Raw genomic sequence first — 26965 nt, 5'->3', positions numbered from 1 at the left:
TTGCATGTGATTTGTTTTATTTACAAACTTCCATAGTCTATACTTTTTACTTAAAAAAGGGACATTTGTTAAATACATGCACATGTAAATGCTAAAAGATATCCATTTCAGTTAAAGAGTTAAAATGTACAGCATATATTTTTTGCACCCGGAATCCAAAGAATGTAGATTACAACAATTCTATGGAAATGTAAAATTACTTGGGATTATAACACAATAACTGTGATCCTTTTTACATGTTTGACTTATCACCTTAAATGACATACAAGACCTGCCTTGGTCAATAATTACAAGTTTAGTCACAAATTCACCCCCCCCCCCCCAGCAAAAAACAACAACAAGCAAACAAACAAATTTCTCACTTTCAAATGTTGGCAGGTATGCATAGTGTGATGTTTGCCACTAAATGAATTTCCCTCTCTAATTGAACAAACATTATGATCGTTTAACATGAAAAGCAGTGCTTCTTCCAATAGTGTTTGACCGACTGTCGGAAACTCGATCCCCTTCTGTACCAAAAAAAAAACCCAGGGAACATCACCTTATACTATCCTTGTGCATAGATTACTAACTATACTATTTGATTACCATATAATCACAAATCCAAAGAGATATTTGAAGGGTATAACCAAAGTTCAATCAATAAGGATGTAAGAGTTTCAGTGCTCTGACTGCAGATACCACTTTCCCTAATGAATCCACACCTGAATAGAATGAAACAAAACAGAAAGAAATATAATTAACCTTTTATAAATGTAATGCTTTCCGGGAGAAATCTAAATTGTTTAAACATATTTGTGGCTTACACCCAGTAAATAAAGACCGAATGATTGATCTGTAATTGAAAACGAGTCAGAAAAAATCTTGGAACCAGTTGGATTTGAACCTGCATTTACTGGACTAATGAATATTAATAGGTCCGAATGAATCGGGAGAGCTTGGGTATTTGTTTCTAGTTTATCGTGACTGTGCCATGGACTAGTGATGGCTTAGTGGTAGAGTTGCTGCCCGGCAAGCAGTAGATGCAGCTTAAAATCCTGCAGGTTCCAAGATTTGTTCCGACTTGTTTTCAATTACAGATATAAGTAACCTGTTGACTACTGAATTTACTCAGTCCCATAGTCTTAACACATGGACAACCCAGTCCCAGTAGGCAGTGGATTAACTGCAGAGTCTATTTATTTTTCATATTAGGAGAGAGGTAGGGTAATTTGAAAATATGCTTCATAATTTAAATGTTTTAAAGTATCTTTAAACAGTCGGAGCAGATGTGGAAATATCTTATAATAGGTAAATACGTGTAGTAATACTTTGAGATATCTAAAACTTCTGACAGAAGAGGAGGTGATAAAAGACTGATATAGTGAAACCTGTCTACAAATAAAAGACCACCCAAGGGAGACAAGAAATGTGGTCCTTATGGGCAGGTGTTCTTTATGTAAAGGTTCCTTTAGTACATGTTTCAATGAGAAACCTTTTTCAAGGGAAACAAAAAATAAGGTCCTTGTAGACAAGAGGTCACTAAAGCAGGTTTGACCTGTACTAGGAATAATTAAGTACACGCACATTACTCACCATCTGTCATATGCCAAATTTGACCCCCCCCCCCCCAAATAGATTGTGCTAATGTTTGTTTTCCTGTTAGAAAGCATCATTGATTTAATGGCAAAACTGGGTATACTTGTGCTATGAACTATGTATGAAGATGCTCCATAAACTGCCTATACACTACATATAATGGAGAGTTTTAAAATTACACGTATATTCATATAATTACACTCACCTAATATTTCCATTAGATCTTTGGCAATGCCTTCAAAGGCGGGAAAGAATTTGTGATATTGATCAAGGCACAGGATTAGTCTACACGAAAGAACAACAAATTAAAAAAAAATCAATGGTTGCAAGAAAACTCTTCATTCAGGCAGAAAAAGCAATAGAGGGAGAAGAAAAGATTACGTAATTATACAGTGCGACCCAGAAAAAAATGAAACCAAGAATTATTGATGCTTTATCATGCGTGAAATATGCATCATATGAGTTGCATCAAATGAAAGAGGAGGATCTAAGCTTTACAAATATGTGTCATTTATTAATTATAATTGTGATTAAGTTATGATAAAACATCGCTAATTTTCAGTTTCGTTTTTCTGGGTCGCACTGTATACAGTGTCTGCTAAAGCCAAATCCATCAGTTTTGTAAATGATCTATTGCCTTATGATACCCATCTTCATGTCCCTTAAATTCTGTGTCTGGATTTTACTTGATACTAAAATTGTAAAATTGGACCACACATTACAATATTGTTTCATCAAATACATGTAATTACAAACACTGGACCGAAACATATAGTATTTGAGGAAACTTTAATTTTGCAATCTCTATTTTCAAGTCATTCAATCTGTCTCTTTGCCCTTTCTCTATATCTTTCTGACTCATTCTGTCTCTCTCCACTCTCTTTCTCTTTTCCCCTTCTTCTTCATCTAAACAGACGAACCTAACTGTTAAAAATTATCAGAAGATACAAAGGTCACCTGGCATATACTTCATATATTTGTTTAATATTTCCTCAGATAGTTTTATGGTTAGTTTTGCAACTAGATTTAAGTATAGGTATAATAATAATAATAATAATAGCCTAATGGTCCACTCCAAATTTTATTAAACCAAAATGGAAATTCTTTTTGCCCACAGAGTTAGGATGAGGGTTATGTATAGTGTTTGGTCTAAGGTTGAAGTAAGGAATTTGGTAAATGTACACGTAGAAGGTAATAATGGTGGAGCATGTGTCACAAAACTCCCCCCCCCCCCAAAAAAAAAACAAAAAAACAAAAAACAAAAAACATCTGTGCTCTAGACTGCTTACCTTTCAAGGTTGTCTGTCTGCAGTAAGTGGCTTAAGAGTTTAGTGGAGGTATCAGAATGAAGGTCACAGAGATGACCCAGGGCCACTACCACTCTGTTGGCAGGTATGCTATCGGCTGCAGGAAAAATGAGGGACGAATATAAGATAAATCACGCATTTAAACCTTGGAGAAACATTTTTCAATGTAGCTTCTCCAAGATATCCCTTGCGGGAATAGTTCCAATTTTACACACTCAAAATATCTCATGCAAGTCCTAGACACACAGTATTTATTTGTTAAAAACTCATGATGCGTTTGAATTAAGAGTTGTTGCATAAATAGCCTTATTTCTTATTAGCAATGTTTTATCACTGAGAAGAAAATTCAAAGAATCAATATATCGTCTTTCCTACCCTGTTACATATCAAAAATGTATTTATTTATTTAATTAATTTAATATAATTTTTCTTGGGGGGGGGGGGTGAGGTAACAATATTAAAACAAGCGATATAGAAACTATTTATAGGTGATGAACCTCAAAAATAACTTAACATACAAACAAATAATACTTAAATCAAAACTCTGTAATCCATACAACACATAACAATACTGATTTTCATTGTGTCGCAAAAGATTCTTCAATATCAGTGAAATTACTCACTATGCTTCACTTAGTAATAAGAAATGATCATTGAATATGGCTAACATTCAAAACACATCCAAAATGACTATGAGGTCAACCTACGTAGTCCTAGCAGACTCTTGAGGGTATGAAGAATGTTCTGGAGTTCCTCTAGCCTGTGATAGACCTCCGTCATCCGTGTGTAGGTCCCGTCTCTCGTGGGAACATCAAACAGCCGCTGAAAATGTGACACCATCTTCTCGGCTTCAAAAAGATCCTTCTTCTTCTGCCTCTCACTCCGAGCATCCTATGTGATGAGAATTAACCTGTTGACTATGTGATTCTCACATTCCCATAGGCTTAGTACAGGAACTACCCGGTTCCGGTATGGAATGGGTTAAATGGCAGATTAAAGTTCTGCTTGATTATTTATATTTTGTTCTCATGATAGTACGCTTCAACTCCTCCATAGATGGAAGTACTTTGGAAATGTCTTGCAATGTAACAAACGATTCTATTGAGCATGGAAATTCATTAAAAGATATTGATGAAACTCGATTGATATTAGAAATCTTATACAATGCAAATAAAAAGAGATTTTTATTTTATGGGCAACTTGATAACATTTTGTATTTCATTACTGTGCTTCTAAGTTAAAGAAAAGAAGTATTAAAAGTTTTGAGGTCTCTGTGCACCACATATCATTCTTCTGATCAGATTTCATAATACAGGACAGGTAACTTTAGACTTGAATACTCTACACACGTTCATAATCTCGACATCTACAGCATTGAGAGCACTGAAAGACTTTAAAGAAAATGACAAATTGTTCTCCTGAATATTCTTCATTGAGTTTGACAATACCCTGATTGGTCTATGTTTATCCCGTCAGACCAGTAGTGAAGGCCAATATCAAATTTACAACTAGAAATGCAATCGTATCACAACGATGTGCGTGCAATGACGCCATGTTTCTACGTGTCAAACGAGAGAGCTTCTCTCGGACTATCCAGAGCAATTTGCACGAAGTCTGTAGCTACTGTGATATTGGAGATAGGTAGGGCGAAAGAAAGGCATCAACAGTGACCTTGATGGGATGGTACTATGCCTACGAAGTTTGAAAGAAATTGGGATAGGGGAAAGAACCTAGAAAGGGCTCGCAAGCACTGCGTGCACAAACCAATGGGATTTGGTGCATGTTTGACATTGCAATCAAGTTCGTTCTGGGGGCCAAAAGCGTGAACCCGATATGCCCCATAGACAATGCGTGTAATGAATGGGCGGAAAACGTGCAGGATCTGTATTATGACCGGAGTTAAATTGTTTTTTCTCTCTCTCTTTACGTCTCTTTATGGGCCGTATTTGGTATCATTAGAAAGAGAATTTCATGGTTGTTATTGTAAACCACTCTCTTTTTTTCTATGATAATCCTATCGAAACACGTGATGTAAAATAGATTTATAGGACAAAATGGCGTCTTAAATGGCCCCCTTGACCAATTTCAAAAATCCGGCCAAGAGGTGCCCTGCGTATTGGAACTCGGCATGTCACTGCAAATTTTCAAGGAAAAAAAAGGACGTTTAAGGGGCGAAAAGCAGTCTGAAAAAATGACGTCATAGCCGAAACGTGCTAGGTTCGGGCGGAAACTCGGCGGAATTCGTGTAGTGACCTTTGTTCAAATGCGATTTACTCACAATTTTCTGTGTGAACATATATTATACTTGGTATCATCCGAAAGGGCACTTCATTGCGGTCAGTTTGACACCATTGTTAACTGCGCGCAATGTATTGCGCGCATTGAACGCGCTATTACGTAATCCATAGTAAATTCATCATTTTTGGCGATAACTTTGCGCTGACATATTCGAATTTTACCAAACTTTGTAAACAGTTGTCACGTATATGGATACATATGTCTGCCAAGTTTCATTGATGTAGGTATAACGATCGCCATTTTAGAGCAAGTTGAAGTTATTTCGGAATTTTCTTGAAAATGGCGAATTTGGAGGGCAATTTTCTCAAATTTGGTTAGTGATAGGGTATATAATTTTGTATATGGCTGGAAAGGGCATATCTTCAAGTATCTAAATCCAAAAAAGGGTACGGGTTTGCCAAGCCATAATGGAGATACGGCCACAGAAAGAAAGCCAGTTCCCAGAACTTTAGAGGGCGCTATTTATGTTTTGCAAAACCATTGGAGCGTGAAATTTTGCATGGCTATGCGCAATTATGAGATAAAGATACTGTGAGATTTAAATACAAAACGGAATTTATATGAGAAAGTTATGGCAGTTTTAGATTATTTAGGGGTCAACTTTTCAAGAATTTGAGAGATTTTTGACGGAATCGGTTTCAGATTTAAATTTAGAGTACGAAGATGGCATTTTGAAGGTCAGTTTATACGTCGCAGATGAAAGAACATCTCTTAGACTATCTAGAGGAGTTTGTTAGAAGTTTGTAGGATCTAGGATAGTGGAGATAGGAAGGAAGAAAGAAAGGCCTTAAAATGGACCAGAAACGGACAAAATGGCGCCTGGACGGTTATGCATGAGTGATTTTGAGAATCGAAGAATGTAGTGACCTTGATGAGATGTTAGAGACTATGCCTATAAAATTTGAAAGGAAAAAGACATGAGGAAAGTACCTAACTAGGAATAACAAGCACTACGTGCAAAACGAATGCGATTTCCTGACGATAAGGAAGAAAACGAAAACAAGGAGGAGAATATTAATGCAGAATGGGGCAGAATGTGAACGAAAACAAGGCAATGACGAAGGTTCGTCATTGCAATTAAAAAATGAGCTGTAGTACACCACCAGTCTTTCGAGGTACAGCTTAATATAAAGACCACTCAAGGGAAACATGAACAGTGGTCTTTATAGGCAGGTTTCTTTAGAACAGGGTTCCATGAGAAACCATATTCAAGGGAAATACGGTCTTTATAGACAGGTTTCTTTAGAACAGGGTTCCATGAGAAACCATATTCAAGGGAAATACGGTCTTTATAGACAGGTTTCTTTAGAACAGGGTTCCATGAGAAACCATATTCAAGGGAAATACGGTCTTTATAGACAGGTTTCTTTAGAACAGGGTTCCATGAGAAACCATATTCAAGGGAAATACGGTCTTTATAGACAGGTTTCTTTAGAACAGGGTTCCATGAGAAACCATATTCAAGGAAAATACGGTCTTTATAGACAGGTTTCTTTAGAACAGGGTTCCATGAGAAACCATATTCAAGGAAAATACGGTCTTTATAGACAGGTTTCTTTAGAACAGGGTTCCATGAGAAACCATATTCAAGGGAAATACGGTCTTTATAGACAGGTGATCACTAAAGCAGTTCTGACTGAACTATTCTTGCCTGATTTTGCAATAAAAATGCCAATGTTTAGCCCTGGTTTTTGGAGAATGCATTTGCAGGATCAAATCAATGAAAGTTAGCTAACCGTGTGTTTATCTTTCATGATGATCTCCGCCCAGTGCTGAATGGTAGGAACAACATGTCTGTAGGACTGTTCACACCATGTTTTATGTTCATGACGAGACTCTCCAATCACAGGCAAGCCTTGCTTTGATCCCTCATCGACTGCTGAACACACCTCATCTGCAAACTAGAACAAGTGCACAAACAAGGAATATGGTGAGGAATTAGAATATTTAAAACTCCTGATTATGGCTTCTCATCCTTCAGCATCTAATGTAAGGCCCCATGTGTTTTGCTGCTATGGCATGTGACAGTGTCTTAGAAAAGAAAAAAAAACAAAACAGAATAAATATCACATGTTCATACACACAAGCATAGGATTTTGCAGAATATGGAAGTCAAAGGTATGACTTTGTACTAAAAGTAATGTCCTTTTGTTCTAAGTATTTCTGTTAAATCATAAACTATCTATGTGTCTTAAAGGCATCGTTTAACAATGTTAAATCTGAGATGCATGGCCCTAAGTATTATCAGTGTCTGTGATATATGGTGTAATATTGAAGCCCTAGAGAAATTGCGCTACAAAATTATCACGAGGTGCCTCAAAAAAGTGACTGGTTTTACCGTACTCATTTCCCCCAATAGACTGTAGAGTTATAAAAACCGTTAGGAAAATGCAAAGTTTGATTTTGATTTCAAATCATAAATATATTGATAATCAGACAGGCGATCGGCTTGTAAAGTCATGGAGTTCCTGACTGACCTAAAGGTTTATAATTATCATTGCAGCATGAGCTAAATCCAGGATTTTGTTTCAGAATCTGAGACAAAGTTACCAGATCCTTTAAGCAGTAAAAGTAATTTCTACTTTCTATAGACATTCCTGTGTAAGCACCAAAGTTCAAATGTGGATGATTTTTTTGTTGTTGTTGAGGGGGGGGGGGGGGTCATCTATAAAGAGCATAGCGGAGAGGAAGAGTGAAATCCTACCTGTTGCATCTTTCCCAGCTGTTTCCTATTCAGTTCCACGTCTTTCTTCCATCTTCTGGGGGTCTGCGTGCCTTGGTCTTGAAAACTCTCCGGTGCCATGCGTGCTCTAGGGAGGACAACAAAATGGGGTTAGGACTCCATGAGTGGTCTTAGAAACTGGGTAACCATGTGATGTCCGGAGGTGGCTCCAGGAGTGTGTAAAAGAGGGGGCTCAATATTTCATTAATTTGTTGGTCCCTTTTGATACTCCGAAGCTCTCTGACAAGCCAGAAAAATGATCTAAGAAATTGAATAATATCAATAATATTATAATCAAATTACAACTTTCAAAATGAAAAAAATAAATAAATCATCTTCTCAAAAAGGAGAGGGGAGGCACATTTTTGGAGTTGTGTGCTTCAGGGAATGCCATTTGTGTTTTTCTAAATCCACCAGTGATCATGTCACCAACTCTTTCCAATCTTTGGTTTGGTTTTACATTCCATTGCAGTTCACATCGTTTAGATGTAGGTCTACTTGTCCTTTAGAGTCAGATATAGGGAATAGGGAACAGAGCCACAAAATTCTATGAGCCACTTTGCCTGCAGAAAAAAATATACAGGGCTGAGAACAATCCCCCCAAAACTTTTCAAAAAAAGTGATCATGAATGAAACAGAGCTAGCATCAAAAGCTTTCCTCACCTTGCTTGCATCTCTTTGAGTATGATCCTGCTTTCCTGAGCATGCCACATCACTTCTTCAAGCATCAAAGATAGTTCTCTGGTTCTTTACAAAGAAGAGATCATAAAATATTTGAAAATAAAACATCTTATCTAGTTATCTATTTATAGTGTACAGCCTGCTAGCATATTCCTCAAGCAGTATATACAATTATATGGTCGGGAACCAACAACAAATATATAAAAATGTAAGCATAAAACACTACTGGTATTCTCCCTCATACAATATATACTATGAACAATTATTTCATGATTGTGATTTGGAACATAAATAGATGCAAAGAAATTCCTAACAAATTAACATGTGTAATACAATATTATGGAGATTACAGAACATGCATTCAAGAATTTCAAGCCATTAATTGCATGATCTCTAAAAACCACACTATGGAATGTGTATTTTTAAAGCCAATTATCTTCCTTATCTCTTCTGATTTCTAACATGTAATAACTTGTTCAATGAATAATGCCTTGCCACAGATATAGAATCTGTCAGTAATAAGTGGAATATCCATCCACTCACTTCCAATGTAGAAAAAAAGATGGGAAAAAATTGTAGAAATTGCATTTTTACCATCATTTCACACATGCTCTCCTTATAGAAAGGAACAAATGAATATCATTCTTTTGGGGGGTGTGAAATAACAAGAAAGATGTCCGATCAATTTACTGGACGATTGAGAGCAGGATGAGAGGGAATGAAAAGAAATAAGAATTTTACCTTGATATTGGTGGCTCCCCTCTCAGTCTTACAAGACCTTTGAGAATCGATCTGTTCAGTCCAGCCAGAGATTTAAAAACTTCAGCCTCCTGTTACAGTTTGATTGTAAAAAAAGATGAAATTACTGGAAGTTGTTTGGCTTCGGAAGATGAAATCTTGTTCATACAGTAATCATGTCAAGTGTTTTCTGTTCATTGTTAATCTACATTGAAATCCATAAGGTGGTGATATATAATAATTCAATTTGAATATCAACATTCTGTATGATTAATGCCCTTGAGATCTGTGAGCATCACATATAATCAGGCAAAAATTGCTTTATGATCAATTTCTGATTTTCTGACACTTATTAAATTCCCAATTCCACTGCTGGATCCAACACTTTATCTAACCCTAAATCTAACCTAAAACCAAATAAAAACCCAAGCCCCTAGAAGTATTTTCTTAAATCAAATATAACAGGGAGCAATTTAACTGTATCAAAGCCCATACCAATACAGTAAGTGTTTGCATTTTAGATTTTGAATAGAATCTACCAACTACCATAGGAACCATACATTTTTATTTTGTTGATTATTGTTCATTTATGTCCAATTATAGCCAATTGGTCTACAAATAATTCAAATGTTGAGGGGTTCTGTATCGCTCTTATCACCACCTCAGGTATTAAATGTGTTGGAATGTTGCAGTTTTTCAACTCTTTGAATGAAAGATAAATATGAAAAACGTTGTCTCTTACACAAAGAAGTAACCTACATACCTCACCATCCTCTCCATAATGCATTTTTTGTTCTCTCCTCAGTGACTTGGCCATGGCTTTGTTTTTTCTGTTAGTATGAAAAAGTTTAGGGAAGAAATGTGATTACAATCTATAGACACAAGCTTATACTTTAAGAAGGCATCTTTTTTTTGGCTATAACAAAAGCATTGAATGATGGTACATGTATGCAAGTTGATAGCCACTTCAGAGCACTTTCTACCGTATCAACAAGATGGGTAGATAAGATAAATCCAAATACCGGTAGCAGAAATTTAATTCACATTAAATCCGCTCAATGGATCTACCCATTGGAGACTGTTGATTTCAATACCACTGTAGTCTGCATGTAGCTAGTTATCTTGCTCCTCTAAAAGCGTCATTTGAATTCGCAAACACACGCTGGCATGATCATAATTCATCACCCAGATCTCTTGCTTGTAGAAACAGGCCCCTGGAGTGACTTGACTGTGATGAAGACAAACAAAAGATATAATCATGGCCTGGAAAGCCCCACTCCAGCAAAGCATAGAGAGTCGATGCTAATGCGTATTGACCTCTAGCACTGCATACTTGCTGTGAGGCAGGTATTATACACAAAACACAATATTGCATAGACTGCACACGATAGGACCGATTGGGCTGATCCGCAAATTTGACACTAGATTTAAAAAAAATGTATTTTACTGCTATTTAGGTGTCATCAATTATCACTAAAGTACCGATTTTGAGTGAAATCATTTGAGTTTTATAGAGTGGTGTTTGAAATGTTGAGAATCAAAAGCACAGCTTTTAATACACAGCCAGGATAGTAATGCTCCTATGTGTGGAAAGCCCTGGATGGAGTCAAACAACATCATGGTGATCTGATAGTGATACTGATAAAACTTAGATTAGAAGCCAAAGAATAGCAAAAAGGAAAGCCAAGGACATCATTGATGATGTATTTTTCCTATAAACGAAGGCTTATAATAGATCTAGATTCTATGCACTTTTTCACAGGATTCACTGCAAACTGCAACACAATACCGTACTAGACTAGTTCTAGTTCTACGACGATACTCAGCAGGATCCATAAGTCAGGATGTAGTGCCGAGTACTAATGGTGGGGTGCGGGCGCACGTGTTCAGTTAGTGACCGTAAACCTAGATTACAGTCGCTAACTTAACACACGCGCGCACCCACACGTTGGATACCGATGGTATGTAATTGTATTGTGCTTCAGTTTGCTGTGAATCCCGTGAGAAAGTGCATACAGATCTAGATCTAGTTTCTAGATTATAGCTATATCAATGGGTTCGCGTTTAAGACATTTCCTATCTGCCGACGTTTGAAAATTGCATTTTTCATCATGGCACTGTGGCTACATTTCACAAGATTTTCACTAAATTTGTGTCTCTAGGCCTACTCTATTATATTAACATTTGAGAAATCGACAATTCACTTCCTGAAATGATCGCGAAACCTGCATTTGATGATATTTTTCCAGAGCGTCAATTCACACAGAGCATCCCATGGACGTCGCCATCTTGAAAAAAGTTTTTCACTCTAACCTCGTCATTATGACGTATTACCAAACAAAATTTTGCACAGGGCAGCTGTATATAGTACTACATGCAAGAAGACCAATCAAAACCTCATCAGCAGTTGGCCTTTACTTTTTTTAATGTTTTATTCACCAATCTTCGAAAAAGAGTCACTGATTTTGTTGCTTTGGACCCAGTTTTTTAAGGTAAGTTCTTAGGCACCATTCAAAATCCAGTTTTTATTCCATTCTTTGAGATGTTTTCTTCATAGAAGCACCTTACTTTCATGCTGAAACTTTGTCTCATTTTGTCTCAACAGGTGTAAACAAGTAAATGTGGGGGGCTCTCTCAGTGGTGCCTATGCAGGTTTGCATGTGCTCTTAATTCAAGGACACCTAACTTTTCCCTCTCGTTAGCCAAAATTGAAGTGATAAAGCTTCTACTAGGTCTAGGAAATTTCTATAACATATCTTTTTTGCCACTGTATTCCTCATAGGAAAAGCTCCTTAGATTTGATAAAAAAGTGTATTTTTTTATTTGGAAACCCTGATGAAAGATTAGAGAGTAAGATCCCAGTTATTTCCAGAAGGTGCGGCAGAAGACATAGGGGGAATTGACACCTTTGACAAGCCATAACTCAGTAAAAGAACCTCTGATTCAAATTATCTCTTCACCATTGGATTTCTCTCATCAAGAGCTTTAATTTGATGTATGGTTTGCCCAGATTTGAAGGAAAAAAATTGGTGTAATAGACTAGATCTAGAGTCTATAGACTTTAGATGATTATTAAATAGGCTATTAGTCTAGAAGTCTTCATCTTTCATTCTTTAGGAAAAATACTCAAATTTTGGATAGACTTCTGAACTAGCTCCCATACCACAAACCGTTAACAAAACAACCCCAACATCATTAATTGTAACCAACCAAACAAGCAAAAACTCACACACAAACTTGCAGATGGGACCAAGCATGCCGAGGCGAAATTATGCCCGGAGCTCTGGCGTCTCACTTGGCTTGGCTTGGCCTAACCTTTATTTATCACGAGAGCAAGCTTTGTTAATTGTATTCATTAATTAAGAGGAAAAACACACAGCTAGTTGTGTCCCAAACACATAGTGGCGTGTCCCTAACACAGTTGTTACACCTCTAATGAAACGAAAATGTTACTTATTCTCTCCTTTGAACAAAAACATACCCGTGTTTGCGTTCTTCTAGTTCTCCTACAACTTAGTTTCAAGCTCCACTTTCAATTTCAGCGCGTTGCGTTTTGCTCTTCGTAGATGGCGCTGTAGCTCAGGCATTGATACGGGGGACATACTGTGTATGATCGAATCTCTTTGAGGCATCGTCAGTGCCATTGATTAGGATTGATTGTGTATGGCTCTGGGCATTGTTAGTGTCCCTTTATCTATAAAGGGGCACTTGTCTCTAACAGACTCCACCCCTTCTGTTATTAGGCATTATTTTGTTTCCCTTTTAGCTAGGATCCTCTATTCCTTAGCTATCATTATAGGGTAATCCTGCTGACTATTTGAAAATTGAAAAAAGAACAGGAATGAACCAATAGGGGATAATAATTAAACAGTGAGATCAATACTTGCTTTATGTTGGTTGTGGAAGGGGGGGGGGGGTTGGGGGCTGGGGTTACGTTTTTTTTTTTATACCTCTTTCCGATTATTTTTTTTGTCTTTGAAAACGCAAAAGATATTTTCAACAATCAACGCAATTAAATTCCGCCGGCTGTCGGCATATAACCCCGCCAATTGGAGCAATTAAGCAAGAGTACAGACTCAAGAAAACGGAAAATGCAAAAGAAAACGCAAGCAAATGCAAAGAGCAAAGAGATGCTTAGTTTTCTACATATTATAATATGTGGTTTAGAGGGGGGGGGGGGGGGGGGGGATGAAAAAATAGATTTTTGACTGTTGATGACCGAAAAAATAAAAATATCATTCTGAAGTATTTTGTTTGTAGTAAGCTTTATGATATTCTTTAATCAACTTTTTTTTTTAATTCATGATTTGAAAAAAAAAAACGCATTTTTGCCCCCCCCCCCAAAAAAAGACCCCCCCTCCAAAAAACAAAAAAAGGCAGTAGAGGAATAAAGATGGTTGTATTTTTAACACAAAAGAACATAACAATAATAAAAACCTGAATTGAATCACATATAAAATTCCATTCAAATAAAAGGTTTTATAATAGCGATAGAGGTGCATATCATGGACATATTGTAAGAGAATGGGAAAGCGTGTCTGTTTTTTGTTAAAGGGGTGAGAAGACATGAGCCCCTGAACGCTGGTGTACTGATGGGGGGGGGGGGGTATTTCTTATTCAATACCAGTTATTTAAAAATGTTGCTGAAATGACATGATTTTCTGGTATTTTTTCTCATTTTTTTTGTAAGTCATACCTTTTTGTACGTTTGTTGGAAAATTAGAAATTCCCCAATTTACAGTCGGGCGAAAAATATGCTTATTTAGAAGCCTTTATGTCATGGTCTGCAAAACGGCTGGGCTCGGGGACTCAAGCCCCCTTCACTTTTAGAAAAGGTATGCTCCACAGAAAAAGAAAGAAAGAGAGAGAGAGAGAAAAAATAAGTAACCTGCCAATGTCACAAATGAGGAATCAAAATATGCTCATCTGACCCATGCCTAAAACCCCAGAGCTGCCGGGGGCTCTGCCCCCTGGACACCACCAAGGCCCCTAAGGCGGCCCCTGGATGCTCATCTGACCGTAGTTAAATATTAAAACCTCTGAGCTTCCGGGGGCTCTGTCCTCTGGACCACATCAATGGCCTTAAAGAGGGCCCCTGGATGCTCATCTAACCGTAATTAAATACCTAAACCCCTGAGCTTCTGGGGGCTCTGCTCCCTGGACTCCCCGCCAATTATTGACCTGCCAGTGTCACAAATAATGTATCTAAATATCTTTCTCTAATAATTTAATGAAGTGTCAAAGCTTCCGCGCTTCGCGCGGGAGGGGGAAAACTGAAAAATAACTTAGTTCCTGGCCCCGGGTTTATAGGGTTAAATTTGTAGACATTTGGACATTGACATTTTTATATTTGTCGGTAATTGGTGGCTCGTTTTGTTGGTAATCGGTGGCCTCTACACCCCCCCCCCCCTCCCCACTGAAAAAGATCTAGCGACGCCCCTGATATCGACACAGTTTATACACTCGAAATAATTTTTGCAAGTACTACTGGTGAAGTACCAGACCACCGTCTTTAAGCATTGTGCGGCATCAAAGCATAATTTATACAACGTCTCACGACGTGACAGATCACTGTTCTCTAACTTCTAAACCAATCAGAAGGCATATTTTTATTCCAGGTAGTGCCGCTGGACATTTTATGCGCCAAATGTGGTTCTCAAATTGCAAAAGATCCCTACTCTAGGAAGGGGTAGGAGAAAGCAATTTTACGTCATATTACTCAAGGAAAATGAAATGAAATGAAAATGCGTCTAATTTGGTTCTAAAATTGGAAATGGTTCTTACTCGGAACCCCCTCCCAGACCCACCCCCTGTTTGGTCGCTCCGCTCCCTCGCCGTTAAAGCCTCGTTCCGTTGCTTCATCGTTTTACATATATTTCACCCCATGCCATTTTGTGCCCCCCCCCCCCCCGGTAAGAAAATCCTGGATCCGCCACTGATGCCCATACCCCTTGAGCTTTGGGGGCTCCGCCCCTTGACCGCCTCCGGGGCTTTGCCCCTAGACCCCACTTTCAGCGGGGCCTGCATGTTACTATCGTTAGAGTGGGGTGATTCAGATTTTTTTTGTCAGCCTTCCCCCCTTCCCCAAACGTTTTTGCTCATTACACCACTGGGTACAGCGGAAATCGCGTTAGGCTTACAAGACAACTTTAATCTGTCAGCGCGAGTCACAAAATTAGGTACTTCCTCAGTCACGATAGTCAGCGATTATCGATAAGACAGTTTCTCAAAGTGGTTATGCGAAACGATTTATTCTCTTGATAAATTTCTGTGATTGATACAGATAATAATACATGTTTTGCCATATAGATGGAACTTATAGTTGCAAGATATTAGATGGATCATCTGCATTCGATCAGGATATGGTTTAGAGAGAACCCCCCTTGAGATTGGTGGATTTTCAATTATTGTTGCCCGAATGTTCACGAAAAGAAAAGAAAGGGACAGATTCTGATAAAGATAGAGAGAGATGGATAGAGAGAAAGAGAAAGAGAGAGAGAGAGAGAGAGAGAATCAAAGAGAGAAAGAGAGAGAGAGAGAGAGAGAGAGAGAGAGATGGAGAGGCGAGAAAAGGGTAAATGTCACTCAAAGAGAGTCTGTTGAGATTGAAATATAATCGGAAACTGGTGTGAAAATAGCAAATAAATAAAGCGAAAAGATGGGAATCCAAGTTTAGAACACAACTGACTCGGGAAAGAAATAGCAAATCGATATGTGTTAAAATTATATGAATTAGTAGAAATAGAATGTTTATACCATGCAGTCCAGCAGTCCTGTACAAAGTAACAAATTACAATGCTCACATTTTCATATTTTTACGATCATACACAATTTTTTCTGACCCTTTTTTTCTTCAAAATAGGATGACGGATGACGTTTTCAAAGATACATCCGTCTGACAATGCAAATTTAGAAGTACAGAATGTATAAAAACCATAGTGGCAGGAATTAATTATTTGAAATGCTAGAGCGCCGTAATGGCAGCACAGCTAAAGCCGGGGTAATAATCTCTAAGTTTGGAAGCGCTCAGTGATTAAGCGCATATAATTATATATAAAAACTGAGTATTATTATTAGTATTATTATTTTAAGCAACAACAAAAACTGAAAGGTCTTACCGAGACTTGAACTCGGATCGCTGGATTCAAAGTCCAGAGTGCTAACCATTACACCATAAGACCGCATATGTTACCTTTGTGCACATATTGATTAAATTAGAGTGCTTAACGTATATTGTGGGGATATGAGAGTAAATGGAAAGAGGAAAGAGGAGAAGAAAAAAACCGAGAAAGCAGATTTGCCAAACTTAAAGTATTCACTTCTGAGCAATGACACAGTGTAGTTGACAAATTTTGAATATAACAGTACCATTTTTTTTTGGGGGGGGGATGGATGTAGTATGAATAACTTATAAATTAAAGAAAAGGGATTAAATGAGCATATTATATCGAGATTTGGTTTATTGTTTATTCATTTTGTATAAATTGGGGTACAATATCATTTCTTCTTTTATCTATTTTTGATACTTCAGATAACAAGTTTGTTAATGAAACAATTATAAGGCCCTGATGACCTATAGAATGCAGAAAGGAAAATTGTAAAACAAAACTTTATATTTAAGCGAATTATCAATTTCAATTTTAATTCAATTTCAATTCAAATCTTTATTCAACCTTTTTAAAACGATTAACAATGACACTATAAAATATAATGGTAAGGACCTCTAAAAAGCCGAATTCTGCTTGTTATAGGGGCCCTGTAACAAACGAGAGAGAAACATCGAGTAATATTTTTAATGTGGGAATAAAATCATGTAGAGCAGATGTACGATAGTGACAGAAAAAGGTTAATTAAGATTACACAAATGATTACTTCACACTAAAATATAGACAAAAAAGGGTAGATTTTTTGAAAAATATGGAAGAGGTACCACCGAGCCTTGAACTTGGGTCGCTGGATTCAAAGTGCAGAGTGCTGACCATCACCATGGTCCGGCGTGTATTTGTAAGGATGGATAGTGCGAATTTTAAAGGCTCAGTCCACTCCAAAAAAAATTTGCTTTTAAAGGAGCTACACAAAGAAAATTCACTAACAACTCATAATTAGAACAAATTACATATGGGATGGAAAGATTTTCTCTTGAAAAACACAAACAATTTGCTGAGAAATCATATAGATATCATGGAAAGGCGTAAAATGCAATTTTTCAAGACCCTCCTTAGACCCCGAACACCCCTGAACGTAAGTCAAACACACAAGCGTAGCGAGCTCTGAATTGTGACGTCACACACTGGACAAACAGCACAGTGCCGTGTAGCACTATGCAGCTAAAGCCAGCCGTGTCCCGTTTGTGACGTCACAAATATTGACGCTCTACAAAGGACCGCTGAAGGCAGAAAATCTGGATCTCAAAACTAAAATTTTTGAAAGTTGATTACTGCGGGCCCCAAACATACTTTGAAGAGAAGAGTTGTTGTATTTGATCGGCAAGGCTTCCCCTTCGCAATGATATGAGTTTTGCATCAATTAAAAACACTAATGATTCTCGTGTGGTTTAATAGATGCAGAAAAACAAGAAAACCAGAGCACACACAAATTTAGTAAAATCGGATAACTTTTGAGGAAGTTATGATTTTTTTTAAAGTATGGACAACTATGAAAAACTTAGAAAATCACTACACAAGTTGCCAATTTGGTTATCAGTTTGTGACGTCATTGCCTCATTATTTTTCAATTGCTATATATATTTTTATCCCATTAATTCCCCTTTTTATCCCCCAAAACTTGATTTCCCCATGCCTTTGCCCAGGTTATATGGTTTGTATCATATTGCGTGCATGACATTTCACAAAATCGTTTATGAAATTTAAAGAATTTATACATTTTTCTTAATATTGTATTTTCATGATCATTGATTGTTATATAAATAGTATATCAAAATCCAAATTTTTCATGATTTAACTGAAAACAATTTCTCTATATTACTAGTGCATCCACACAAAAACGTATTACTATCAATATAACTTGGATGCCGGTGTGAGGGAAAATTGCGAATTTATGTTATCAATTATACAAAGGAAAACAAATAGTGGATAGTGAGATGACGTCACAGACTTGTGATTGAGTTGCCAATTTGTCTTGTGATTTTCAAAGATTTTCATGTCATTACAAATTCATAACTGTCTTATTAGTTATCCGATTTTGCTCAAACCTTTTTTGATTGGTTTGTCTGATTTTTCTGCTTCTATTGAAAATAAGTTGTTTTTTTAGTGTACTTGCACCTTAACACTTAAACCGCGTACTGCCCTGCATGTGTAATTTTAAAGCTATATTAACTCCTAAACAATAAGAGAAACAGATCTTTTGTGAATTAGATAAGATGCAATCAGACCCTCAATCATACCAGCACCTTATTCCATTTCTGAACAGAAAGAAAAGCTGTCATTATAGTTATAATGAAACTTATATTAAGACCTTTCTCACATGAGAGTCTCACCTGCATAGAAGTATCTTCAAGTTTATCATTCATACATTAATTTTATAACAAAACATCAAAAACAACAAAACAATTTGGTACATTTTCGAGCCGGTAGTGAAAAATAAGGCCATGGAAAAAATGGATGTGGTAGGGGAGCCGGAGGAATTAGTGCTCTGTTTAGCTTTGTGGTTGATAATCCGAAAATTTATTCTCCTGTTGTGATTGTACATTGATGACTTATCAATTGTTCGTTTGAAATTTTGTGTGATTTAATTATTTGTATGCACTTGAATATAGAACAATCTCCAAAAGATAAGGATTCTATTTCAATAAATTTTATTTATTATTTATTTAAAGTCGCTACTAACAAATGCATTTCTCTTGATGAAAATAATCCTCTGTTTGGGTTGACAACAATTTGTTATTGTCGGTATAGGCCACCATTGAAAAATACTATGATGTAACCTATACCCGTTTTTCTGGTAGTTCCCTCCCCCACCCCTACACACATACTTTTTAAAATGGAATATAACGCTTATTTTGAAATTGGAATTATCCTTACTTAATTCATGTTACCAATCCATTGCACTCAACCCAACACAATGTGCATAATAAACATAATGCCTATTATATATTGATAAGCTTTTGGCAATATCTAACTCTTTTGTTATTATCCAATAAAATTTTAAGTTTATGTTCTAATCAGTTTGCTTCAACATTCCGTCTCTCCTTTTCTCTTACATCTTAAACTGTCTATTATATTAAAGGGAAAGTCCACTCCCAAAATAAGTTTGTTTCGATAGAGGCAGAATAATAAGAAAATCAGGTGAGTGAAAGTTTGAGCAAATTCTGAATGAAAATAAGAAAGTTATGAATTATTGAAGTTGTGATCAATCAAATACAAATTGGCAACTCTGTGACTTATTATACGAGCTCTCCTTCATTTGCTTTGTGCATAATAGTTCATAAAATCATGTTTTCTTCGTTATTGATGACGGAATATATATTTGTTCCTTGCAGGGGGAGTATAGAAACAAATTTGCAATTATTATATTTAGGGTGCATGTATGGTTGAAATTTTTCTTGAGGGAAAATGAAAATTTTAGATTTTTTTAGTACTGAGCAAATGGAAGTTGAGCTCGCATGATACGTCATAGAGTTGCCAATTTGTGTTTGATTGATCACAACTTCAAAAATCCTAACTTCCTTATTTTTAATCGGAATTTGCTCAAACTTTCACTGACTTTCTCTCATTTTTCTACTCCTATTAAAACTAACTTAATTTCAGGGTGGACTTCCCCTTTAACATACCTGGCTATTCCATACCCACTTGCGGTGCCATGGTGAACTAGCTAGCAGTCTGGACTTTGAATCCAGCTATCCGAGTTCAAGTTTCGGTGGGACCTACTATTTTTTTAATTTTGACTTTTATCCTAAAGTATAGTACACAATTCAGTCAATCTATTTGAAAAGGGATTTGTTGTAAGCATTTTACAATTAAAGTTCCCCGCTAATACAATTCTGTCCGAAAAAGAATGAACACGATCTAAAACACTATCCAAGCTATCAAAAAAGATAAAAACACTATTCTGTAAATAATAATTACTAATGAAAAACAGGGAAAAAGCTTTTGCTTAATTGTATATGTGTTTGTAATTGCGAAAGTTGTAGATATGTGAAATGAAGTGCCCTGAAAGGTGAAAAATAAAAAAAAGTAAAACAATCAGAACAACTGATATCCTAGAGCGCCCTCTTGTAACCCAGAGTAATGTTTCACTGAATAGAAAAATGTTGTGCAAATGCAGTGGGGATTTACAATAGCATTGTTGATTTTTGAGTCAATTTTTGAGTTATCATCTTTTAATTTGATTCAATTATTAAATTATCACCAATCAAATATGGCTATTTTTACACGTAGCAAAAAAGTTCTATGATATTTTTGCTGAAGCCTGTAATCCACCTAGGCATATGCTGTAGCAGGGTACAGCGGAAATCGCGTTAGGCAAGGCAACCTTTTCAGCCTAGCCTACCTAGGCTTATCTGTCAGCGCGAGTCGCACAAGGTACTTCCTCAGTTTAGTCACGACAGCCAGCAAGATAAGACAATCGAAACGATTCGTTTCATTGATATATATGTCTGTGATTGATAATACTACATTTTTGCCGTAGATATGGAATCAGATGGGTCATCTGCATTAGACAAGGATATGGTTTAGAAATAACCCCCTTGATATTGGTGGAGTTTCAAGAATTTGTAGCCCGAATGATCACGAGAAGATTACTCTTAGATTCATTTTGCGATCGAACATCTGCAGCGTCTAGAGTGCGTTTGTCTGTCGTGGTTTAGAGGAGTCAGTGTCTCATAGCATTATAAACATTTATACAGAATGTCTTCAAGTCAAACCATAGTAAACATTGTACTGTCAAAGTTCAGCTTAGTTCAGAGCAAAACAGTTCGTAACAGAAGAAGTGGATTTTCATGGCTAAGAAAATGTGTTATCACTGCGCTGGCGACCTTGGTGTTGTTCGTTTTCATGTGGGTGAGTATGACTGCAGCGTCCATCTTGCTTCCCTTTTCTTTTTTTAGCAGGGGTCTAAATTTAGACATCTCATGTAATTGCAATGACGACCTTAATTCGTCATTGCCTTGTTTTCGTTCACATTATTAATATTCTTACTTCTTCTTCCTCTTCTTCTTGTCGTCCGGAATCCCATTCGTTTTGCACGTAGTGCTTGTTTTTCCTATCCAGGTCCTTTTCTCTTGCTCGATTCCTTTCAAACTTCGTAGGCGTAATCTCTGATATACAGTCTAGGTCACCTACTTTTTTTTACTAGGGCGCCATTTTGTCCGTTTCTGGTCCATTTTAAGGCCTTTCTATCTTCCTTCCTATCTCCACTATCCTAGATCCTACAAACTTCTAACAAATTTTTCTTGATAGTCTAAGAGATGTTCTTTAATCTGCGACGTATAACCTGCCCTTTCAAAATGCCATCTTCATACTCAAAATTCAAATCTGAAACCGACTCCGTCAACAATCTCTCAAATTCTTGAAAAATGGACCCCTACAAATCTAAAAATTGCAATAACTATCTTTAACCAATTCCGTTCCGTCTCATCTTCTCGCAGTATCTATATTTTATAATTGGCCGTATCTCCAATATGGCTTGGCAGACCCGTACCCGTTTTTGGATTTAGATACTTGAACATATGCCCTTTCCAGCAATATACAAAATTATATACCCTAACACTGGCCGACTTTGTGAAAAATGCCCTCAAAATATGCAGTTTTCAAGAAAATTGAGAAATAACTTCAACTTGCTCTACAATGGCGATCTTTATACCTACGTCAATGAAACTTGACAGACACATGTATCCATATACGTGACAACTGTCTGCCAAGTTTTGTAAATTTTAATAACGTCAGCGCAAAGTTATCGCCCAAAATGATGAATTTACTATGCATTACGTAATAGCGCGTTCAATGCGTGCAATGTAGTTAACAATGGTGTAAAACTGACCGCAATGAAGTGCCCTTTCGAATGATACCAAGTATAGTATATGTTCCCACAGAAAAATGTGAGTACATCGCATTTGAACAAAGGTCACTACACGAATTCCGCCGAGTTTCCGCCCGAATGTAACACGTATCAGCTATGACGTCATTTTTTCAGACTGCTTTTCGCCCCTTAAACGTCCTTTTTTTCCTTGAAGATTTGCATTGACATGCCGAGTTCCGATACGCAGGGCACCTCGTGGCCAGATTTTTAAAATTGGTCAAGGGGGCCATTTAAGACGCCATTTTGTCCTATAAATCTATTTTACGTCACGTGTTTCGATAGAATTATCATAGAAAAAAAAGAGAGTGGTTTACAATAACAACCATGAAATTTTCTTTCTAATGATACCAAATACGGCCCACAAAGAGACATAAAGAGAGATATAAAACAATTTACCTCCGGTCATAATACAGATCCTGTACGTTTTCCGCCCATGCATTACACGCATTGTCTATGGGGCATATCGGGTTCACGCTTTTGGCCCCCAGAACGATCTTGTTTGCAATGACGAACATGCACCAAATCACTTTCTGTAAGTTTTGGCCCTTTAATTCCTAAGTTTGTTATCCTTCTCCATATTATTTTGACACAGTGGGTTAACAGTTTCGTATATATTGTACGGAATTAGATCATAACGTGGGATGTAGTGTGTCAATGATGAGTCAATCTATATTTCCCCTTTATAAAAACTTCATTACAACAACAAAACTAGTTTAAGGTTAACTGTTTTAACCACTCTAGTTTGCAACTACAACATCAACACATAGTATTACGTGTGTGTAATATCATGCTCGAACTATAAAAAAGAATACAACGAAAACATCTAAATTGCGGTGTCTGTTCGATTCGTTTAAGATTAAATTGGATAGTAATATGCTTTCTTATCATAATGATAGCCGATTATAGGCGCTATCATACAGGACTAATATTTGTGATTCAAGTGCCAATTACATGACTGTTATTATATACCTATTATGTCCTATGTTGCCATAATTAGACCCGACAATTGGTATTTAAGTCTAATCATTTGACCGGAAATTATTCAAAACTTTAAATAAGTGCTTCCTGTACAGTCTGACCACACGTACATCCCGGTATTATTTTCACAAGTGCATGCATGATGGTGTCTATTTAATCTTTAAAAAATAAAGCCCGTTTGTACTAGGGTGGCCAGTGGGATTAAACCTACCTGCAAGGTCACTGACAGGTGGTTATTTGATTTGATTTATTTTTATTTTATTTTTCTGCATTTTTTCCAAATAAAATATAACTGAATAACAAAGAACATAATATACATGTAAGGTATAATACAACATAAACAAACAATAATTTCTTCATGTCAACAAGTTTTTTTTTACATAATATATGTACATATAATAACGAAAATTATTATTTCCATAACATATCATAAATTTAAAGTATTATCCGAACTATTCTGTTGGAAAAGTGCAGGAGACCGCAATCATAAGCAAAGCTTGACAAGGATGGCGGCCTCAAAAAAAAAACAAGAACAAAAAAAAAATCTTAAGGTAAAACTTAAAATGAAAAAGTGTTCAAACGATCTTTGTGTATGAGTTGGTGGTGAGTGTGTTGTGCAAGTGTGTATATATATATATATATATATCTCATCAAATCAGCTCTCAATTAAAATAAGAAAAAAAGGGGTCATGGGGGACCAACAGGCACCGATTGGGCATTGTTTGCTATAAAGCGGGCGCAAGTATAGCTATAAGTATTGCAGCGGGGCTTTAATGTAATGACGCAATTGTAAGATTGGAGGAGGGGGCGGGGGTATATAATTATGTAGGCCTCTATATAAGACAGGGTTTGAGGGTACCCGTATTCTGTTTTATCTTTTTATAGATTTACTTCTGATCCATTACAATTAATTGAGAAAGAAGTATAACACACCCTGCTTTTCATGTTGTTTTTAACACCTAACGAAGAGAACATACACATTTTTTTAAATTTTTTTTTATTGCTCCGGTTGTCTCATTTTTGCTCGCTGGACTCGCTAGAATGCTCCACTATATGTTGCAGGGTGTATTATGCCATGGGTATGATGTGTGAACCGGGTGTGCGAAAATGGTGTGTTGGGGAGGGGAAGTGAGAGGTGGTGTTGGACAGTAATGTGCATTGATCTATTCGATCCGCTGCTGGTCAAGCCGAAGCATCATGGTTATACAGAGTATGTTAACTTTGACCGTTGTTATGATTGATTAACGTGGCAGCAGCGGTGGGATACGAACCCATGTAAACCATTGTGATGACTCAAATCGACACAACTATTTCTTTCTCATGAAAGTGATCTCACGTATAGATGAAGAGTAACAATAAATATGTTTCATAATATTTTCTTCGATCATCAGGTCTTTTCTGCTTCAAAAAGGATCAGCTTTGCTATAATACTCGGTGCAAAGGGCAGCAGATATGTAGAACAACATACCACGCAATCGGTACATCCACTCAATTTGAAATCAAATGAACTGGACCATCTTTTTGATGTCTATATTCACAACAGTACTAAAATAAAGGAGTACTCAAACTTCAATGCTTCGCTCTTAACCTCTGCAGCAACATCCATTTTCTATCCCGTCCGACAACAGTACGAAGTCGGCGATACCGTTGAGATTCGGATATACGCGTACGACGGGATGGGGCGCCCTCAGACTGTAGGTGGTGACTTCTGGTTTGTTAAAGCGACATCACCCAACAAGCACTTCAGAACTGCTGCTCGTCTAGTGGATCATCAGAATGGGAGCTACTCAGCTTATTTCTTGGCGCCACTTGCTGGGAGACTGGACCTGCACGTTATACTAGGCTATCCATCAGACACTGTACGGTGGCTGAGTGAGGTCTACATGAAAGCTGATGGGTGCTTCACTTGGGCCGCCAGATACAACAGATTTGACGTCGGCGATGGCCAAGGTCGGTGCGTGGTGAAACGAGGTTTGAACCACCTGATGAACAAGAACATCTGCATTTATGGTGCCAATGAGACTGGGATGGGACAGAGCGCTTTTATATGCACCATGCCTGATGGATTCATTTGTGATGACATCAGATCTATAGTGTCTTATGGACAGTTTGCTGGAATAGAGCAGCCAGTTAATCGGCTCATTGAAGGAAAGAAGTATCTATTCAACAAGTAAGTTGTATCTCTCATAAGTACCGGTTACTTTCAAAGATAATACGAAATCAATGTTGGATGTTCAAAATAGTTTACGCCATTGGACAATAACTCTCGATTACAATGTGGCATGGTTCTGTCCCTAGGTCTCTTAAAATATATATATATATATATATATATATATATAATTTTTAAAGATTAAATTTTCAAAATAAGTTTAACGATTGCTATTGATGTGCCAAGTCCGTCGCGTCGTGTCCTAGATCTGAACAAGAAAGACGGTGTAGGCCATTTACAAGGAAAATACATACAAACATTGTATAGCTGGATATTCTGAAATAATGCATGTACTAAATCAATCTGTCAGCTTGTCTACAACTGACCCCAAATTATGACTTTATTTTGTATATTTACTAGTCTGTTCTCTTTCTTTTAATCTTCACCACAGCACATTCTACAAGACCCAGCTGAGATCACCCCAATCAGTGTACCACATGGATATTACAGAAAAGAGCAGTACAGGTAAGTTCACTATGGCAATCAAAGCCAACCAAGCCAGGTCGATCAAGGCCTAAGTATGTTTCCTGAATCAAACCAATGTAAATTTTGTCAAAATTTACTCAGGATACAGAGATATACTTAATCTGAGCATATTATGTCAAAATATCAGAGTCCCGTTGCATTAAACTTACCATTGATGGGTAACTTTGCCATCAATGGCAACTACAAAGGCTCAACAGCCAATCAAAATCAAAGTTTCCATGGTAGTTACCATATGGCAAAGTTACCATCAATGGTAAGTTTTGTGCAACACCTGTACACTTACAAAAAACCGACTAAATACGAAACATTACCGAGAACGTCCGTTCATGTCTTCGGCGTTCTACATTAATAAGTCAAAGGTCTTTGCTAGTATCTTTGCCAGTATGCAATCTTCAGACTCTCCAGAGGTAGCACCGGAAGAGGTTCGTTGGAGAAGGGGCATAGGTTTCCAAACATAATGAGAGGCAAATGAAATGGAGAATCGAAAGGGGTGGAGAAGGTTATCACAATTAATCACCCCATCCTCATTTTTTATCGCCACTCCTGTGCATTCAAGACCATCTCACTCATTACTCTCACGAATTCCCTTTTTCAAAAGACCTGGGGGCGTTTCATGAAATAATTAGTCGGTGGTTTTCACTGACTAATATCATGTTCACCGACAATTTAGTCAGCACTGACTAAATTTGACCAATCACAGGCCTGGAAAATAGTCGTTGACAAAAGAATTGTCGGTGAACATGATATTAGTCGGTGAAAACCACCGACTAATAATTATTGTTTCATGAAACGCCCCCCAGATCACAAATTCAGATTTATGTTTTTCGAACATAGCAACATAAATTAATGTTACTTGATGGTTTTGCTATTCATCACAAGAGAATATTTTTAATAGGATTATGATTTGAATTGTATACTGCACCATTTTAAACA

General features: G+C 37.0%; 2 protein-coding genes and 1 non-coding gene across 6 annotated transcripts in view; 1 reads left to right on the top strand and 2 right to left on the bottom strand.

Annotated features, from left to right (window-relative positions):
• LOC579733 lies at positions 1 to 12853 on the bottom strand. Of its 3 annotated transcripts, none has more exons than XM_779831.5 (10): positions 12806 to 12853; positions 10088 to 10154; positions 9328 to 9416; positions 8569 to 8652; positions 7888 to 7993; positions 6920 to 7084; positions 3593 to 3776; positions 2868 to 2982; positions 1784 to 1863; positions 1 to 704 (listed from the first exon to the last, which is right to left on the bottom strand). In XM_779831.5, the coding sequence occupies exons 2-10, from the start codon at positions 10139 to 10141 to the stop codon at positions 640 to 642; spliced, it is 942 nt and encodes a 313-aa protein (XP_784924.4). In that variant the 5' UTR covers positions 10142 to 10154; positions 12806 to 12853; the 3' UTR covers positions 1 to 639. The 3 variants fall into 3 exon arrangements, with proteins under 3 accessions (XP_784924.4, XP_011673834.2, XP_011673832.2); XM_011675532.2 differs by lacking the exon at positions 12806 to 12853 and adding an exon at positions 12554 to 12789; XM_011675530.2 differs by lacking the exon at positions 12806 to 12853 and adding an exon at positions 10393 to 10622.
• A 3580-nt stretch (positions 12854 to 16433) lies between these two features.
• Positions 16434 to 16505, bottom strand: TRNAQ-UUG. The gene has a single exon. It is a non-coding gene; the product is annotated as a tRNA-Gln (tRNA).
• Positions 16506 to 20845: 4340 nt separating this feature from the next.
• Positions 20846 to 26965, top strand: part of LOC585234 (NXPE family member 1) — a 31717-nt gene continuing 25597 nt past the window's right edge. For both annotated transcript variants that reach the window (XR_004066819.1, XM_031000545.1), the window contains exons 1-3: positions 20846 to 21341; positions 24729 to 25507; positions 25938 to 26011. Coding sequence is in view for 1 of the 2 variants with exons in the window: in XM_031000545.1 (XP_030856405.1) it covers positions 21189 to 21341; positions 24729 to 25507; positions 25938 to 26011 (1006 nt within the window). In the remaining variant the exon portion in view is untranslated. The remainder of the gene's footprint in view (positions 21342 to 24728; positions 25508 to 25937; positions 26012 to 26965) is intronic.

Source organism: Strongylocentrotus purpuratus, unplaced genomic scaffold (assembly GCF_000002235.5).
Source record: "Strongylocentrotus purpuratus isolate Spur 01 unplaced genomic scaffold, Spur_5.0 spur5_scaffold_6, whole genome shotgun sequence".
Taxonomy (NCBI): domain Eukaryota; kingdom Metazoa; phylum Echinodermata; class Echinoidea; order Camarodonta; family Strongylocentrotidae; genus Strongylocentrotus; species Strongylocentrotus purpuratus.
This window is presented reverse-complemented; position numbering and strand designations above follow the sequence as displayed.

Coding starts and splice junctions, on each gene's coding strand:
- LOC579733 (XM_011675530.2), bottom strand. CDS start 10,433: ATGCAGACTACAGTGGTATTGAAATCAACAGTCTCCAATGG. Junction 7,085..7,887: donor AGCTGGGAAAGATGCAACAG/GTAGGATTTCAC, acceptor CACTTGTTCTAG/TTTGCAGATGAGGTGTGTTC. Junction 3,777..6,919: donor TCATGAAAGATAAACACACG/GTTAGCTAACTT, acceptor CTCATCACATAG/GATGCTCGGAGTGAGAGGCA.